The sequence below is a fragment of the Pteropus medius genome, unplaced genomic scaffold (assembly GCF_902729225.1).
Source record: "Pteropus medius unplaced genomic scaffold, Ma_sr-lr_union100, whole genome shotgun sequence".
NCBI lineage: Eukaryota > Metazoa > Chordata > Mammalia > Chiroptera > Pteropodidae > Pteropus > Pteropus medius.
In genome coordinates, this window is record NW_024344378.1 from 18,674,300 (window position 1) to 18,694,127 (window position 19,828).

Below are 19,828 nucleotides of genomic sequence, written 5' to 3' on the forward strand. Positions count from 1 at the left end.
AATATATACTTCCTTTCTACTGACAAAAAATTTATACTCTATTTGAGGTAATACATATTTGTTTAAGGTTTTGTATTATTGGTTAAGAGTTAATAAGAGGCAGCTGGAAACAGCACTGGATTCAGAACAAGGAAACTGAACTCGGTTCTAGTTGTCCTGTGTCACTACACAATTTCGCTTGGGAAAACCACTTAACGCTCATCTACAAAGTAAGATGTTTGAATTAGATTCATTACTGTCTCTTCCTATCTCAAACATTTATTTTCAAGCTAGCATGGAAGAAAGAATGGATTACTATAGACAAAGATGGACAAAGGAGACTGCAGAATGATACTTTTTGAAAGGAGATGTCAAAATCAACGGATGAGTTTGTTGGGGTCCAGAATATATATACAATCTTGAAATATTATTCCACAGATTGAGTACTCCTTAATTATTAAGGGAGGAAGGCACTTTACAGTGTAGTAGTCTTGATTAAAAAATAATAATAATAACCTTGACTAAATTAAGTAATGCCTGTTTAATTTAGGAAACACAGGAAAGTATAAAATAAATGTAAACGTCATTCCATTTTTATTATTAACATTTTGATGTTCTTCCTACCAGTTTTTACATAGTTTTAAAAATGTAGTTGAGGCCATGTTGCTCTTTTCACCTAAAATGATCATTTCCCCATGCTATTAAAAACTTCATAAATGTTCTTTAAATGTTTGTATCATATGTACCTGCCCAGATTTACTTAACCATTCCTCCATACTGGATTTTTAGATTGTTTATAATTATTTGCTATTTTTAATAATATTTAGTTCCTCAAAAAATTAAAAATAGAATTACCATATGATACAGCAATTCAACTTCTGTGTATATACCCAAAAGGACTGAAAGCGGGAACTTGAACAGATATTTGTACACCCATGTTCATAGCTGTATTATTCATAACAGTCAAAAGGTAGAAGCAACCCATCAATGGAAGAATAGATTTAAAAAAGATGCTATAGCCATACAATGGAATATTATTTGGCCTTAAAAAGGAAGAAAATTCTAACACATGCTACAACGTGGATGAACCTTGAGGATATTACATTAAGTGAAATAAGCCAGTCACAAAAGGCAAATACTGTATGATTCCACTCATTTGAGGTACCTAGTGTAGTCAGATTTAGAGACAAAGTAGAATGGTGGTTGCCAGGGCCTGGGGGGTTGGGGAGGGAATGGAAGTTGTTGTTTAAATGGATACAGAGCTTCAGTTTTGCAAGATGAAAAAGAGTTCTGAAGATTGGTGCGTATAACAATGTGAATGTACTTAACGCTACTGAACTGCACAATTAAACATGGTTAAGATAAGTTTTGTTATGTGTATTTACCACAATTTTTAAAAATTAATAAAAGTTTTAAAAATTTTTATATCTATTTATATGAGCATCTCTGTGTTTTAAGTTTTACATGCATTTCTGATTGGTTCCTGATATCAGATTTATGAAAGTGGAGCTACTAGGTGAAAGGATATGCAAAATGCATTGTGCTCCTTAAGTACTGCCAAAGTACTTTCAAGGAAGATTTACCAATTAACACAATCATCAGTACTGTAAAAGAGTATTTGTATCACACCACACTTTCAATCATTCAACAATATTTACTGAGTACCTACAGCGACAGGCCCTGCGGCGGCCCTGGGAATAAAGCCAGGAACAAGACAGACAAAATCCCCTGCCCTCATGGAGCATATGTTCTGGTGAGTGAGGCAAGCCAAAAATTTAAAAAAAGAAAAAAAAAAGTGAGCAAAAGATATAGTATAGAGCAAAGGAAGAAAAAAAAAAGGAAGGGAAAGCAGAGAAGTGCTGTATGGGAGGGGCTGAAATTTTAGACAGGAAGGCCACAGACAGCCTCACTGACCCGGTGAAATCTGAGTAAAGATCTGAAGGAAGGGAAAGAGTCATAAAGCTATCTGGGCAAAGAACATTCCAAGGAGAGGGAACAGCAACTACAAAGGCTCTAAAGCAGGAATATGCCTAGAGTGCCTGCAGTGTTCCAAGAAACAGGCAGAAGGCCAGGGAGGCCGAAGCAAAGAGTCAGAGGAAAAGTAGTCAGAGAGACGATCTGAGAAGGAATCCACATCTCATGGGCCCTTGATAATTGGACAGTATCATCTCTTCTTTTCTTTTTAATTTTATTATGGTAAGAATAACATGAAATCTATCCTCATAAATTTTTAAGTGTACAATGTTAACTACCGGTACAATGTTGTACGGCAGACATCTAGAACTCACTCAGCTTGCTTTTATCATTTTTTCTATCCTGGCTATTTTAATAGGTTAAAAAGACAATGTATTGGTTGGCCTGGGCTGCTATAACAAAATATCGTAGTTGGATGGTATAACTGTAAACAACATACATTTTTTCTCACAGTTCTGGAGACTGGGAAGTCTAAGATCAAGGTGCTTGCTGATTCAGCTCCTGGTGAAAGCTCTGTTAATGGCTTGAAGATGGCTGCTTTCTCACTGCGTTGTCACATAGTAGACAGAGGATGGTCTCTCTCTCTTCTTCTGATAAAGCCACTAACCCCATCGTGAGGGCTCCACCCTCATGGCTTCATCTGACACTAATTACCTCCCAAAAGCCCCCATCTCCAAATACTATCACATTGGGGATTATGGTTCAATGTATGAATTTGGTGGGGATACAGTTCAATCCATAGCAGATAATATCTTATTATTTTAAAATTATAGGAGGTTTTCGATAAACTGGTAAGATTAAAGTTACTTTTAAGAAAAATCAACTTTCCAGTCATATACTTGGTGAAACAGACAAAATAAAGGAAGCCATCTTGGAAGTTTTATAATAATCAAGATAGACAAATTGATTCATTTATTCAAAATACATTCAAGGAGCACCTAAAACATAGTAGGCACTGAACAAGGCATGAATAAAAGGTACTAAGGGCTGGAGTAGTAGCTGTGGTAATGAAGAGAAAACAAAAAAGAATAAGTGGCATTTTCAAAATATGTCAATTAAATTTGGTAATAAAATACAGGATAAAAAAGAATATAAATTCACATGTGTTGCAAGTTACTTGAGAGCAGAAAATATATCTAATTCATCTTTGCATCCCACACAGATCATTATGATATGTAATAAATGCTTATGGATTAAAGATGAATCAAAGAAAGTTTTCTAAAGATGGAAAAATACCATGGAAGAAAGAGATAAGGATAAAATCTTGGGGAATGCTCAATTATAAATGGAAGAAAGAAATCAGGAATCTAAAATTGAAAAGGAAGGAGTCAGAGAAACAAGGAGAGAATCAAGACTGTGCTGTACCAAGAGGCAAGAGTCAACTAGAAAGAAGAGGGGTTTTTGCCTTAGTGAAGAGTCAAATAAGCTAGGAAGGATGACAACCCAGATGTGGATTTAGCAATAATGGAAGTCATTAGTTGTGACAGTTTGAAGCCAGATTGCAGAGGATTATAGATGAAGCCAGGAGCAAGGAAAAGAAAGCATGTAACCACCCATTCTTTAAGAAATCTTGCAGTAAAAGGAGAAAGGAAAAACAGGTTATGATTCCCTAAGACAGAACTCTTCCAGAAATGTCTACATTAGCCTTTGACCATGCAGTGGGGCTAAGCACGTCTTAAGGAGGTATTTGCAACCTTCAACCTAGTTGAAAGCCTCAAACCACAATGTGGGTTGAATGAATACAAAATAGATTCTATCTACACCATGTATAAAGAGGCAGAGAATCTTCACATTTGCTACTAATAGCTGGTTTGATAAATGGAGTTAAGAGGTCACAGAGAAAGTAATATCTGTAGTAATAACTGCTGATTTGTTGGATTTTAGTTAATGTGAGCTAAAACCAGCTTAAGTCAATTATGGTTCTTTTTTGTTTGTTTTACTCTATGAGACTATCGGAGGCTCTCCTCAAACATCCAGAGATGTTTGGCTGTCCATTCATATTTAAGAGGCTTATGTTTAATACTGGCTGGAAGTTCTATGTCAACTGATGAGCTTTCACTGTAGAGTAACTATACCAAAACTTTAAATAATAAGGAACTGAGTAAATAATAAATTTATTTATTTATTTATTTATTCTACTTAAGAGCAATACAGTTTGTAATTAAAGCAAAAATCAATTTCTCTTCCTAAAATGCTTAGTTTTCTTGGGAAGTTAGATAAAAGGATTAGAGGTAAAATCCATTGTCATTATTTTATATCATTTACAAAGTTTAGGAAAGATGCCTAAATGAAAGCTAACTTATCCTATAAAGAAATACAAGGTTTCTGTATACATTCAGGAAAAAAAAAATCACATCTTTTTATCTGAGATAAATGATGTGTAACAGATGTATAATTTTATATAATCAAACTAAAAAAATATCTGATCCTCATCAAAGTTAAAATGTTTTTTTCATTTTAGCAAAATGTATAAGATATTCAGGAAACTACTGAGCTTCAAGCACGGCAGGTTCTAAGCTGAATCAGCACATTGTTTTTATGATTACAGATGGGTAAATGGAAAAACTGAGGCTTTGCATAATCCCATAAAGATCAGATGATGCCCTCAGTCTGTCTTTGCTAGCATGAGAAAACATTCTCCCTCTTAGATTACCAGTCCCTGCACGTATGTGCGTAGCACACGCACAGACACACGAACACACACACACACGAGTTTCATTTTGCCTCTTCTGGTTACCTGGTACCCAAAAACCTCAAGGACTGTACTGATGAAATGAACAGTGACTAAAAGTCACTTTTTTTTTCTTAATCTCTGTAAAAATGACTGAAATAAAACCCTTGATAAAACTACAAAACCATTTAGATATTAGGCACAGTCTTTTCTGTTCTCATCTCCTTGCCCAAATCCCAAATCTGATACAAAGTTACTCGAAATATTAGATAGAAACAGATTAAATTTTAAACTCCAAAGTTCCAATCAACCATATTTTTGGTCTCTGACCAACACATTTCATACAGCTTATTTCCTTTTTTCCTATATCTAATCTGAGATAGAATATACTCTTTCCTATCAAATTTCCCCAAAAATGACACTGTCAATAACCAATAGTGGGTGCTTCACTCCATATGAAAGTGGTAAGTAAAAATGCCTAAATTTTTTTAAAGTAAAATAAAAGCCACTACAATCAAATGAAACAAACATAAAATAATCCTCCTCCTCTCAAAACTCACATTTTTAGAAAGTATTTTTCTATTTTAAGAATCATTTATTACCAAATAAATGAGTTCAACGAAGTTGCAGGATATAAGATCAATATACAAAAATCAATTCTATTTCTGTATATTAGCAATAAGCAATCTGAAAATGAAATTAACAATTCTATTTACGATAGCATAAAAAATAAATTTATTTCTAAGTATTTTACTTAACAAAAAGATTGCAGGGAGCACGTGAGATCTTGCTCAGATTTGGGCTCAAATAAACTCTTATTAAAAATTTTTAAAAGATTGCAAATACATTGAAAACTACAAAATACTGTTGAAGAAAGTTAAAGACCTAGATAAATAGAAAGACGTCCCATATTCATGGATGAAAGATTTTCTATTATTAACATTGCAATAGTCCTCAAATTGATCTACAGATTCACTGCAATCGAACTCTATCAAAATTCCAAGTGCTTTTTTTGCAGAAATAGACAAGAAGATCCATGAAAAATTCATACAGAAATGCAAGAAATCCTGACAACCAAAACTATCATGAAAAAGAACAAAGTAGGAGAATTCATACTTCCCAATTCAAAACTTACTACAAAACTACAAGAACCAAAACAGTGTGGTACTGGCATAAGGAAGACATACAGATCATTGGAACAGATTTAGAATCCAGAAATAAACCTTCACATTTATGGCCAACTGACTTGTGACTAGGATGCTAAGACAATTCAATGGGGAAAGAATAGTCTTTTCAACAAATGATGCTAGAACAACTTGATATCACATGCGAAATATGAAATTGGACTCCTGCCACATACCATATAAAAAAATTAACTCAAAATGCATTAAAGGTTTTGATGTAAGAGCTAAAGCTATGAAAATCTTAGATGAAAACTTAGGCATAAATCTTTGTAACCTTGGATTAGGCAATGGTTTCTTAGATATGACAATAAAAACAAAACCACAAAAGAAAAAAAAAGATAAATTGGACTTCATCAAAATTAACAACTTTTCTGCTTCAAAGGTTACTACCAAGAAAGCAAAAAGACAACTCACAGAATAAGAAAATATTTGCATATTATGTACCTTATAAGTGACTAGTATTCAGAATATATAAAGAACTCTTACAATTCAATAATAAAAAGACGAATAACCCAATTGAAAAACAGGCAAAGGATCTGAATAGACTTTTCTCCGAAGAAGATACACAAATAGCCAAAACGCACATGAAGAGAAACTCAACGTCATTTGTCATTAAGGAAATGCAAATCAAACAACAACGAGATACCACTTCACACTTACTAGGGTAGCTGTAATTTTTTAAAAAATAATAAAAATAACGAGAGTTGGCAAGAATATGGAGAAATTGGAACCCTCATACTTTGTTGGTGAGAATGTAAAAATAGTACAGCCACTTTGGAAAACAGTTTGGCAGTTTCTCAAAGACTTAATAATAGAGTTACCATATGATCCAGCAATCCTACTTGTAGGTATACACTCAAAAGAACTGAAAATATGTCCACAAAAACATGTACACCAATAATCATAGCAGCATTATTTGTAATGGCCAAAAAGTAGAAACAGCCTAAATGTCCATCAGCTGATGAATGGATAAACAAAATGTGGTATATCCATAAAATGGAATATTATTTGCCCATAAGAAGGAATGAAATACTGACACGTGCTATAACATGGATGAACCTAGAAAATATTATATTAAGTTAAAGAAGCCAGACACAAAATGTCACATTGCATATAATTTCATATATATGAAGTGTCCAGAACAGGACTGTGGGGAGTGGAGAATGAAGAGTGACTGCTAATGGATACAGCATTTTTTTTTTTGGAGTTATGAAAATGTTTTGGAAGTAGACAGTCACGGTTGCACAACCTTGTAAATACACTAAAAAACCACCAAGCTGTACACTTTAAAAGGGTGAATTTTATGATATGTGAATTATATCTCAATTCTTAAACATTTAAAAAGAACCATTCATTTCAACAATAAAATATTCCTAAGAAGAAATGGAATAACATGGGTTCCCTAAATATGAGCAAAGGTTGTCCTGAGATCCAGACTCATAATGTTCTCAGCAGATCTGCATTTTTTCCAGGTATGTTACTGTACAAAGTTAAAAAAGTGATTTTTGCAGACTGGCTATGATCACCCTATCCTAACACATCAACTATTTTCACTTTTTCCAAGTTCCCTTTCCGTCTATACACATGTATATTTATACATATCTGTAATCCATGCAAAATAATCTGTATAAATTTTCCACACATTGCTATATGGCCTTCAAAATTATGATTAAATGGTTGTAATTAGTTGACATAATTTCCTTAACTCCTTCCCCTTTATACCCTGCCTTGAAGTGTTAGATATTTCTTTCCAATTTTTCAGCACTTATAGATAATGTTGCAATATACATGCAACATGAAAAGCCAACACAGTTCTTTTCTTCCCTTGAATTCTATCACTGAATTAAGATTTCCAGGTGGAAAAATTACTAAACCAAAGAGTAGGACATTTTTATGACTCCTGGTTGCCTTCCAAAAGTATTACAAATTTACATTGCTATAAGCAACAAAACCTTGATATATTAGACATTTCCATTTTTTAAGCATTTGATGTAATTAGTGTTAAAAGATTTTATCAGAGTAGTCTTCGAACTTTGGTTATTCAAGGGCATGAACTTGCTCTATTTCTTTTAAACTTTATTGTCCTTTCCAGTCATTTATAGTTGAGGAATGAAGAATTTTTTAATTCAGAATTCTTACTCTAAGGAAGGTAGAACATATAACTGATTGTTTTTCTTAAAAATATGAATGCTTGTGGCCATCTTGTCAAGTAACAGAACCTAGAATTCAATCACAATAAAAGAAAAAAAAAACTACAATAATTAGCCACTTTCAAGATTTCAACATCCATAACAACTATAAGCACCCATGGCCCAAGGTATCTGACTAACAATCTCTAGAGAAAGACCAAGAACAATGAAGAGCTTACAGAATCACCATGATAAAAATAATGGTTAACTGAGCACTACTGCCAGGTACCATTAGGAGCATTTTTGCATTAACTATCACATTAATTTGAAGTAAGTACCCTATAAATTAGAAGCTATCCCATCTTACTCTGAGAAAAACTGAGGCTTAAAGAAAACTGAGGCTTACTTGTCTAAAATAGATCAAGGAAGGGCACATTTGTCTCAATCTTTGCATTAGCAGGTGATATCCTCCCCATAGGACACGAATTCAAAAACAGAAACATTCCCACCTAGATCTGAAAGCAAGGGGAATGTTAAGTATGAAGAAATGAGGATCTCACCATCATTACAGCAGTATTTATGGAGCCCTAATGTAAAACAGGGGAAGGATTAGCACCCCCATCATCTCCATTAACTCCTAAGCCAGCCTAATAAACATATCATCTACAGAGGGTTATTAGTCCCTTAGCTCTGCCTTCCAAAGCCTGCCACCCCTATAATCCCTCTAAATAGACATTCTGGAGTTGCCAGTGTGTGTGATGTTGTAAGAATGCTTCTTATTGTCTCTCCTTTTCAGTGTTGCTAAGATTTAGGGTTTCTCGTTTGCATATTCTGAGAATAAGAAAATGAAAAGACGATATTAAAATAAATTATATTCAATCTTAGTCATCCACTTCCAAGTATTTAGTTTAATAAATGTTCTTTTTATGCCAAGCAAATCTTGCAAGAATTGAAGTTTACTACCAATGAAATATATGCATTTAGAAAGATACTTCTGTATCCATAACTGAAACATGTAATTAGAGTTCCAGAGGTTTGTTCTTGAAAGTTTAAGTAGTGCAAGAGCAAATAAAACCATATAATAGTATGGAGGCTCAGTCTATTTTGTGGGTTTTCCTGGTTAATATTTTAAATTGTGTTTAGATTTGCTAATACTAATTTAAATTAGCCAGTCCATTATAGCAGTTTGGAATGTTTTAGAATTTAAATAACTCTAAAGCCCTTTGTGAGAAGGGGCAGGTGGTGTGTAATCCCCAAAAGAACCAAGAGAAAAAGCAGAACAAGGTTCTTTCCTGTTTCATCTGGATCACACTGAGTCAGAGCTGGTATTCAATTATGGTTTCCAGACCTAAAAGGCCACACTCAAGCTTCTGGGATCCTACTATCACAAATAACCTCCAAAAATCAGACATGATCCTCTGTAACAATTTAGCTTACATTATATTTTTTTTAAAAAAAAAAGAAGAAAACTGAAAAAAAGGGAACATAAATGGATGAATGGGACACATGCTTCAAATGCTTTGATAAATATTTCAATGGAAATTTTACAAATCTGTATGTGAACAAAAATTAAAAGAGCCAAGAAGCTGCACCCAATGGTCCCAAATCTGACCTTCATTAATCTCACAGAAGAAACAACCAAAAATAAAACATGATTCAGGGATATCTGATACAAGTTAACTCAAAAGAAACATGACATTTAACTACCTGAGGTGAGGCTTCAAGAAATCTAGATATTTCCAAAATACCCTCCTAGTCTGATCTTAGCAATGTAAAAACTCAAAGTAGGCTAAAATAAAACGAGTTCACACATCCAGACTTATTTCCCATACAACGAAATGCCTGTCAAAGAAGGCATGACTCCAGGATATCAAAAATACTGACATCCAAATCACAAGACAAATAAAAATCAATGGTAAACTTGAAAATTTGCTTTTTCAATGATGCAGATCATTTCAATGACACAGGTACCTTCTACTTGGGACCAGAAGGCCTGCTTGTTGGAGTGAAAAGAACTCCAGTCCTAGAGTGGGGAGACATGGGTTCCAGTCCTGTTGATGCTACTAGCTAGGCAGGTAGCCCTAAAGCAAGTCACTTAATGTTCTCTCTCAGGCTTTACTTTCCTTATTTAAGAGGCTGACTAGGCCAATGTTTCATAAACTCACCTAATCATAAGACTTACTTCAGAGTAACTACTAACAATATGGATTCCAAGCCTCCTTCTCTAGAGATTCTGGAATGTTCAGGAGTTTTCTGAGTGAAACCTGGGACCTTATTCTTAGTAAGTGATCCAAGTAATTCTTATTACCTGGTAAGTTTTGCAAACACTGGATGAGGTGATCCCTGAGCTGCCGCCTTCCAGCTCTGATTCTATACTATCTGGATATTTCATAAGGACATTTTAAAAACGTGCACAATTATAACAGTTTAACATGAATTACTGTATAAAATTAATAAACATACAAGATCATAGAAACAACTATGCCCAATCTCCAACACCACTTATACCTTTAAACACCAATAAAAACATCCTCTTCGATTCTGGGCGAGTGGAACACTTTATTTCGGGAAGAAAAAAGTTTTTAATATTAAACTTGCAGCACATTAACATGGAAAGGCTTCTGTTCTAGGAAGAGAGAACTGTACTCCTAAAGTTTTAAGTGAAAACTATACATTGCATTCTTCTCTTGAAGAACAACATTATCTGGTGATCCTATCTGTTCCTAGCTAAGAAAAAGCTAGAAAACAGCCTGGCTAAGTCCCTAGCAGCTATAAAACAGCATGCTTTACAATAGAGGAATGCAACTGTTACAAAGCTAAAAGTAAACAACACAAAACAGAAGAACAATAACTGGTTACTGATTCTTCAAATTCATCCCTAGTGTAGACAAATAGGTGGCTAAGAGTCCCCAGTCTTTTGTTAGGAAGCTTTTATCAGGTCAATGGAAGCCTCTAGAATGCTTTCTGCACACAAAAGTAGCAACCTTTAATTCAGCTTTTTCTTCCTCTACACTATTTTGCTATAGATGGTTTTTCTAAAATTCTCCTAATCTTCTAGTGGGATTTGCTTTTATTCTCTTATTTAGATTTATAAGGAACTACAAAACTAATGAAAAAGAGAAAGCCTGACTACATGGAGCACAGAGGGACAGAGCTGCCAACGATGCTCATTAGCAACAAATTATCATATAGGTGGCTACAAAAAATGTAAATAAAATCAAGATTTAAACACAAAACTCTGAATCACCCTTGCAACACAGATAAGAAACGAAGAGTAAAACATTACTACGCACTTCAGCTATTAGGAAAACAGTGTAGAGTAGTTCACCAAAAAAGCACATATTAGTGTACTATAATGTTAGTATAAAACATTTTCAAAATGAATATTTATGTTTGACGTGGAAATACTGGAAATAGAATTCTTTAGATTTAGGATCACATAGGCCAAAAAGTGATTTGTTTTAATGGCAAAAGTGGAGACCCCAACTATTCTGCAGAATATCACAGAAGCACTAGGTTTAAAGGTAGATATATGTTTAAATACATTTCTATGTCTGTTGCCCAACAAGCTCTGAGGCTATGTTTTGACCAAACCTCATAGTCAATTAAAACAGAAATGTAAAATCAGGATCCAGGGGCCACCATAATAGAATGGTTAAGAGCGCATGGTTGGCTGGCACACAGACCTGAGTTAAAAACCCTGTATCAACAAATTATTGTGTAACCTAGAACAAATCATTTAACCTAAGCCTCAATTTCCTCATTTGTAAAATGGAGATAATGCTTTACTCCGCTATTATGAAATTTAAACAAGGTGATTTGTGTTTTCAGCCCTGTACCTGGAACAAAGTAAATAAGTAAACAATAATAATAATAACAAGCTAACTGAAAAATTAGCATGATTACTGTCTTCCAACCTCAAGGAAAGCTAAGTTTCTTGGTAGCCAGACAAAAGTTCTGATCATTAGAAAGAAGACATTCATATATACTTAATGTAAAGGTAGACTTTCATTTCTTCCCACATTACAGAAACTTTCCCATCCTTAGTAAAGAATAACTCAGATCAATGATGTACAATTATATACAGGAAAAGCTTCAATGCAGACATTCTTAATTAGGAAGGGTAATTTCCAATGAGATCTGGATTAATGATCTAACCAGTTTGGGGGAGCTGGTATTGTTAGGTGAAAGAGTAAGAAAAAGCCTTCAAACCAACTCACACGCCATTATTCAATAGAGAAAAACAATAAGAAGTTGACTGTTCATATTATTTCATAATTGAATTAGAAAATGAAAAAAAAGTCAGGTGAAATATTTAACTCATACAGAAGAACTAACAAAGTCGTTAGTAAGGTTAAAGTGACCAAACTCATCAAAAAAAGATCAAGAAAAGGAAGGTGAAAAATCAATTATTCCCATAGTTTAAGTAACATCCATTCACTCTATCCTTTTAAGATCATGGCTTAAATTTCCCATTTGCAACTGTCTTTGCCTGCTCTTCCAAATATTCCAGTAGCTTGAATATACCCTGAATATACCAAATACATCATTCTGGTGAAGGACAGAATAAAATGTTGTGCATTACTATTTTTCTAAAATTCATGGGAAAATATTCATAGTTCAATTATTTAAGGGGATACATTTCAAAAATAGTGAGAGGTAATTAATTTTGCGGGAAAAAAGTTCCTCATGAAAATAAATCAGTCATAGGAAAACCGTTCAAGGACAACCAAAAACAAATTTCAAAATAATGCAAATTTTGAGTTAGAAGCAGGATTAATGAGTTGTGAGGTATACAGACTTAAATTCTCAAAGGAAAAAGGTACATAAGTGAATTGAATCTTTCAGCAAGGAGCACACACTAGTGCTATCAATCCACCAGTAGATGAGCAAATATTCTGAATAATTAAAAAAAAAAAAAGGAGAGAATAAATCATCTGTATCAATACTGGGAAATTCAGCAACAGAAAGAAAAAAGTATTTCAGAGGTATTTTCAAGCATTTCAAGACATCCTTCTATACTACAGATATTACTGCAAAATCAAAGAGACTGGTTAGATGCTCTAATTAACAGCTTAAGCAGTGAAAGAACAATAACACTGCCAAAAGAAGCTCTGTCACCTAGAGATAATGGTCATTTTCTTTTTACTGTTTAAGAACCCAGAAGAATCTCCTTCTGCTTTTAAATGCAAATTACCAATCTCAGAAGCACATTCTGCTCTATTCCTTTATCTGAAAATTACTGCAATGTGATCCTGTTCCAGAGAGGATCCTATTCAAACAGGAAAATGAAATTAGGACAACCACACAACTCTATGAGTATGTTCAGATCATCACATCCAGCGAGCTGTGTCACCCCTTACACATGGTCTTTTTCAGTGGAAAGACCACTGTCAGTGATCAAAATTCTCTTTGAAGAAGGAAAACTTAGTTTTAAGGACTATCAGGTCATTAAAGGTTACATAGACATTTTAATACATGCACATGCCTGAGCATCATCCCTCGGTTTTCAAATAACACTAGCTATTTATTGGAAACTTTTTAAAAGCAGAATTTCAGTAATAATAGTATGAGTCGCTATTTATCTGTACATTACATGGTAAAACAAACCAAACAAACCACCATGCAAGAAAGGTGAGCGCCTCAGACTCTGCACTTCTCTTCCTTATTAAAACTCCCTGGAACAATGAGCGCTGACTTGGAGTCTTACTGCAATTTAATACACCAGGTGATCAAGGTTAAAAAGAACACTTTTACACCAGAAAGACTCAAGAAATAAATAAACCATAATAGAGGGATTCATCTCATTGTTAAAAGTTGAAGCTTTCTACCAAAACTGCACTTAGTTTGGGAAATTTTTGTCAGGTAAATATAAACAAATAGCTAAGAAAGCTAGACAAAATATAGCCTAGTAAAAGGTTAACTTACCTCTAGTCTTTCCGAGTTACATATTAATAAAAAACTTAAGTGTTTAAAAAACCCTCTTTTCTAACTAAGGCAAATCGCATCCAAATAAGTGATTTTTTTTTTTGGCGATATTTGGCTTATCTCATCCCTTACCATCAAAGGCAGATCTCGATTTCCCCCACAGGTCACCAGACAACCAGGCACAGAAGCTATTGAAACTGCACTTCCCATCTCTGAAACTTCAGTGAATGTTTAAGGAGGAGGAAAAGGATTGTGTTGGGTTTAGAAAAGCTATTAAATGTTTTCCAAATGCCTGCGATTAGTACATGTCAACTAAATGGCATACCATGGCATCAGCCGCCTCTCCTTTCATCTATCCTCTCAGAGCCCGGCAATGAATGCAGTAGACCCCCCCAAGACCAGAGAGCCGGAAAGAGTATCGTGCACAGAAAATAGGAAGCCTACTTTTATGATAAGGGAAAAAGCAAGTGATGGCAGTCTTGTGCTTTTAAAGAATCTAGAAGCGCTTACTAGTTCAACCCATCCCCAAATCCGCGACGCCTTTCAACTTTGCAATTAAAAAAGAGGAGAAATTCCGGTCAACTCGGCTTGGGGGGGAGGGGCTGGTCTGAGGGTCGAGGGCTCAAGCAGGGAGAAGGATGTAGAGAGAGAAAGAGCAAGCCAATGAAAGACCAAATTTCCCACCTTTCTTAAATTCTTCCAGCATAGCGTCCAACTTGGTGTCATTGAAAACAAAGTGCAAGGGGTGGTTATAAAATTTAGTGATGGTTTTCAAGGGAGTACAGTCATCTGGATCCACGAAGGCCAAGTCTTTCACAAAAAGGAGGTCCACGATGTTGGAGCGCTCCCCCTCGAATACCGGAATGCGAGTGTAGCCGCTCTCCATGATCTCCGACATGGTGTTGAAGTCCAGAATGGCTTCCCCAGTGATCATGAAGCAGTCCCGGAGCGGGGTCATCACGTCCTCCACAGTCTTAGTACGGAGCTCCAGCGCCCCTTGGATGATGTTCAGCTCCTCCTTAACGAGGTCGTTGTAGGGATCTGTGACCCGGAGCATCTCCAGCAGTTTCTCCCGGTTATAGACTGTGCCTATCTCCTGGCCCAGGACGCAATCCAGCAGCTTGCTGACTGGGTAAGAAGCGGGGAAGGTCATCATCATGAAAAACTTGGTGAGGAAGATGGTGTTGGCCCCTACAGCCAGGCCGTGCCGGGAGCAGATGGCCTGTGGCACGATCTCCCCAAAGATGACGATGCCGATGGTAGAGACCACCACCGCCACCAGGCCTGAACCAGCGATATCGTCGAGCAGGATGGTGAGCGTGGTGTTGACCAGCACGTTGCCCAGCAGCAGCGAGCACAGCAGGTAGTTGCCTTGCCTGCGCACAGGCTCGATGCGCTTAGCGTAATTCTTCTCCTTTTCCGTGCCGCAGTTCTGCACGATACGCAGCTCCATCGGGTCCAGGGCCATAAGCCCCAGGTTGAGGCCGCTGAACATGCCCGACAGACACAGGAGCAGCGAAATGAAGATCACCTGCAACCAAAAGGGCAGCAGGAACTTCTTCTCCTCGCCCACGATCATCTTGGTGTCCTCGCCATCGTGGTAAATCCAGGTGGTCTCGGCCCATGGGGGCGGCGGGAGCCCGGCTACCCCGGAGCCGCCCTTGCCCCCGACGGCGCCACCCGCGGACCCCGGGCCGCCGGCGCCCAGAGCTGGAGTGGACAGAGATGTGCACAGGTAATAGGACTTGCTCTTCTCCATCTTGCGCAGTGGCTTGATTTCGATCTCAATGATGCCCGATGTACGGCGGTTGAGAATGATATGGGGCAAGATGATGATATCTGATGTACGGATGCCGCAGCGCTGGGGGCCGCTGTCCGGCTCTGGCGGCGCGGGGCCACCCAGCCCGCGCTCGCCGGGGTTGTGGCGCCGCCGCTCATGCTCGGTGAAGGCGATGCGGGACCACGTCTCGTTGTTGATGTTCTGCCCGTACACCCGCAGCTTGACCCGAGTCCGCTCGCTCACCCGCAGCGCCCCCCCTTCCATGAACGACACGTCGTTCGTGTCCTCCAGCCGCAACCCGATGATCACCGTCTCCTCGTTCTCGCCGGCCGCTGCGCAGCCTCCCGCGCCACAGCAGCAGCTCAGCAGTAGCAGCGGCAGCAGCCGCTCCGCCGCCGCCTGCAGGACCCCCCGGCCGCGGGCGCTGAAGCTGCGGCGCGCCGCCATCTTCCAAGTGGGCAGTGCGGCGGCTGCCTGCCCGTCCGCCATCTTTACTTCGGGTTCACAAGCGCCACAGCCAATCATAGGGTGGCTGCTCCAGCTGCCGCTTCATCCTTCCCACTCGGCGGCACGAGTACAGGCACCGGCCCCTGCGCGAGACTGCAACCGAGCGTCCGCACCCGGTGCTCAGCAGTCCGTCTCCCTGACTGACACTGACTCGGCTTGGGCCAGCTAAGGAACCTGGAGACTCGCGGGAGGCGGGAAAGGGAGGGGAGAGCGCCAGCCGCTCCCGCGAGAGGCAGGCCGAACAGCCAATTACAAGCCGGAGCCCGCCCTCCCAGCCAGGGGGCTGGAATGGGGGCGTGGTTGTGAGCGGCACCGCAGACCAATGGCAAGGCAAGTGGGTGGAGAGATGAGAGCCACGGTCCTCCTCAGCACGCCAAGTTTCCAACTGAAAGGCGCGTGACTCTTGTGTATGTGCGAGGGGAGGAGGCGTGGCCAGCCGAGGTCTCAGAGCCAGTCACAGATGAGAGCTGTACGAAAGGGGGCGGGGCCTTCTGTCCCGCTGCCAATGAAAAGGGGTTGTCCTCGAGCCCGCCGCTCTCTTAGGGACCTCGGTAGCAGATCCGAATCCCAGGTTGGGGTGCTTAGACTTTCGTCCTGTAGAGCGAGGTGGCTGGTTCTCGCTGCATCGCGTTGCAGGCTCCTCAGTGCTCAATGTCCTTGCAGAGGGGGCTGCGCCTTCCTTTCCTAGGAGCCCGAGAAGCCGACTAGGGACAGCTTAAGATACAGTGTCCTAAAATGAAGCTGCGCACTGGCCGCACCTCCCTCTTCTACTCGTGTGCGCCGCTCCTCCCGAGATAAGTAGCGGCTAGGTGTCCCCAACACGGCGCGACCCGCTCTCCTGGAGCCTCTCGCTTGTCCCTATAGGTCGCGAGTACTCTCCAGCTTGCGGTCAGGTGGCGCCACCTGCAGGCTCCATGGGCTCCCTGCAATCTTTCCAAGTCCGCGGCAAACCCCAAAATATGTGCCAAAGGTGGGGAGGTTAGAGTTAAGCAGTTTCCCCACCTTCCAAGTCATAAGAATCCCTCGTATGCTCTGAAAGTATATATTCCATGGATCTCATGCTTACTGAAAGGGTAGGACCTAGGAATCTGTATTTCTAACAGGCAACCAGGCAAGTTTAGGAAATGCAAGGAGGCAGACATCCCAAGAGGACCCACAAAGACTCATACTTAACCATATTGACCAAACCCTGCTAGGTTCATTGGTTGTTCAGGAGAAAAAAAGTCCTGAAGACCTAGCTGCCCAGGACTCCCAAGCCCACTGTGTCTGGAGGAGAGGCGGTAGCAGAGTAACTGCTAAATTGTGGGAGGGGGTTCTTACAACTTAAATATCCAAAAAAAATTTGCTTCCTTCTCTTTTTGTATTCTGCAAGCACATTTACTGATTAATGTCTGAGAGCTAATTAGAGCTAATTGCAGTGGCCTCCTAACTGGTCTCTCCTCTCCTACACCTGCCCCCTTCCCTTCTCCACCCAGCAGCCAGAGTGGTCTTGTTAAATCAGATCCTGTGGCACCCATGTTTGAAATTCTCCTCTGGACTTCCCATCTCATCACAGTAAAAGCCACAGTACCTGCATTATCCAAAAAGGCTCTAAAAGGTCTGCTGGCTCTTTTGATTTCTCTGACCGCATCACCTGCTGCTCCAGCCAGATTGTCCTGGTTCTCATTCTCTCCAAGAGACTCCCCTGGGAGACTGTGCACTTGCTGTTGTTTCCTGTGTGGGGGACTCCCTTCCCCAAGATGTCAGCCTAGCCCCTTAGTTCACCTCCTTCAAGACTGCTCAAAGGCCACCTTTTAAAATTTGTAAACAAACACTCCCTATACTCCATCTATGCTTTATTTTCCTTAATTTAGTTTCTTATCCATCTCCTTCCACTAGAACTTGAGCTTCCTGAGGGCAAGGATTCTGTCTATTTTGTTTACTTCTGTATCACCAAGGCCTAGAACAATGGTAGGTATTCAAAACAATAAAACAATATTTGTAGAATATTAAAGAAATTAAAGAATTTTTATTCTGATTATTTCAAGTAATGTCCTCAATTCTGCTTCCGGCCCTTCAGTTTCTGGTGATGCTTTCTCCCATCCCCAATTCTCATACTGCTATCTTTGAAAAATAAGCTCAGAAGTAAAAAAAACAGATTCACAAATTTGGCATGCATTTATGAAAAGCATTATCGAAGTTTAGAAGATAAAAGATGTAGAGATTTTTGGAGATAATTGACAAAGATTAAGGATAGATACGGTCCTTTAAGTCAGCTGATTGAAAGTGAAAACTTTAACTTCATAAAAAGTGTGAGCACAAGTGTGTTTAAGGGAGCTAAGAGGGCAGATGATTAAAGGCTCTCAAATGCTGAACGTACACTTTTGGAACAAGAGTGCGGAGAAGTGGGTGAGGGAGAGCTCACCAAACCTACAGATGCTTCCTGTGTGTTTCAGAGTACGCTAGAATAGTCAGGGAAGTGTGGCATTTAGCAATTCAGAAGCAAGTTAGAAATTCAAAACTTCATAGCAAAAACGTTGGAAAAGACATTTTACAATATAGTTTAAAATAAACCATGCTCAGATTCACACAGGGAATTGAGGAGTGGTGTTTATACTAGGAGGGGGTTCATATTCTTCATGTACACCCACGACACAAAGCAATCTAGATAAGTACTTTTTCCTTAGCAAGAGGGATTTTCCTTCAAGTTTGGAGGCTTTTTAGTTCAAGGGATTGCCCTCTCTTTAGAGAGAGGCTGCTGCTGCTGCAGAACCATCGTGACTTCCAGGGGGTTCCAGTCTGTCTGCCTGGAGGAATGGAGGGCAAGGGCAAACCTTGCTTCTAGGGATCACTTTTTAAATCTGGAAGAAAAAAATTACAACAAAAACTTGAATTCTAAACATATTTCACCTCTAAAAAGGGCTACCAAAGGCCCAAGATTGCTAAATTGTTGCCGCAGATATCTAATCTTAGGTAGGTTCTGACTTTGACTTTAAGTAAGTCATTTAGGTAAAGCCAGTACCTCCTAGCAAACTCCTTCCCTGACATTCTCTCTAATTCTCTCTTCTGTAATTCTCTCTTGCCAGAATCCTTCACTGGATACTAAAGGGGAAGAATGACTGTTTAATTCCCTCATGTGCAGGGGGTAAGCTCCCACGTCTGCAAGGTCAGGGATTTGGGGAGGCACTGCATCCAGACCTGAAAGTCTTTTAGAATTTAATTTTAAAGATTGCAGGTAAAACACCAAATGGCTCTCTATGCATTTTGTTTCTCAATATAAAGCTCTAATTTTATAAAGAAGCTTTCCTCCCCTCCCCCTGCCCCAGTTGTAGAAAAACATTCAAAGTTATTGCTTCAACAGTGACATGTTAATTGCACCATAGCACCAGGTCTTCTGAAGAAAAACAACTGGGCAAATGCTGGAGTTACCCAAACTTTCCCTAAACTCAAATCTGTTCCGCCTGAAGCAACGTTGTCCATTTGTTTAAACACATAGAACTCTTTTAGGTCAAATGAGAACTTTTCACAACAGTGGGCATGAATGAATGAATGAATGAATGAATGAATGAATGAAGTCAGCAATTCCATTTACCTTCTCTAGAGGACTTTTCCGGCTTTTTGTTTTGGGCTTTCCTAGTTCTCTCTTTTTCTAGATATTTGCTGGACAGTGTCACTAGAGTAGGAAGAGAAAGAAAAT

At 38.9% G+C, this 19,828-nt stretch overlaps 1 protein-coding gene across 7 annotated transcripts in view; it reads right to left on the reverse strand.

The window, feature by feature from the left end:
* The window catches only part of CNNM2 (cyclin and CBS domain divalent metal cation transport mediator 2), a 128,276-nt gene extending 111,792 nt beyond the window's left edge, over positions 1-16,484 (reverse strand). The window contains exon 1 of one of the 7 annotated variants that reach the window (XM_039871320.1): positions 14,550-16,450. In XM_039871320.1, the coding sequence (XP_039727254.1) occupies positions 14,550-16,170 (1,621 nt within the window). In that variant the 5' untranslated portion in view covers positions 16,171-16,450. Of the gene's footprint in view, positions 1-14,549 lie in introns of all 7 variants that reach the window. The other 6 variants (XM_039871323.1, XM_039871319.1, XM_039871321.1 and 3 more) reach the window with 6 other exon arrangements.
* Between the last annotated feature and the right edge of the window lie 3,344 nt (positions 16,485-19,828).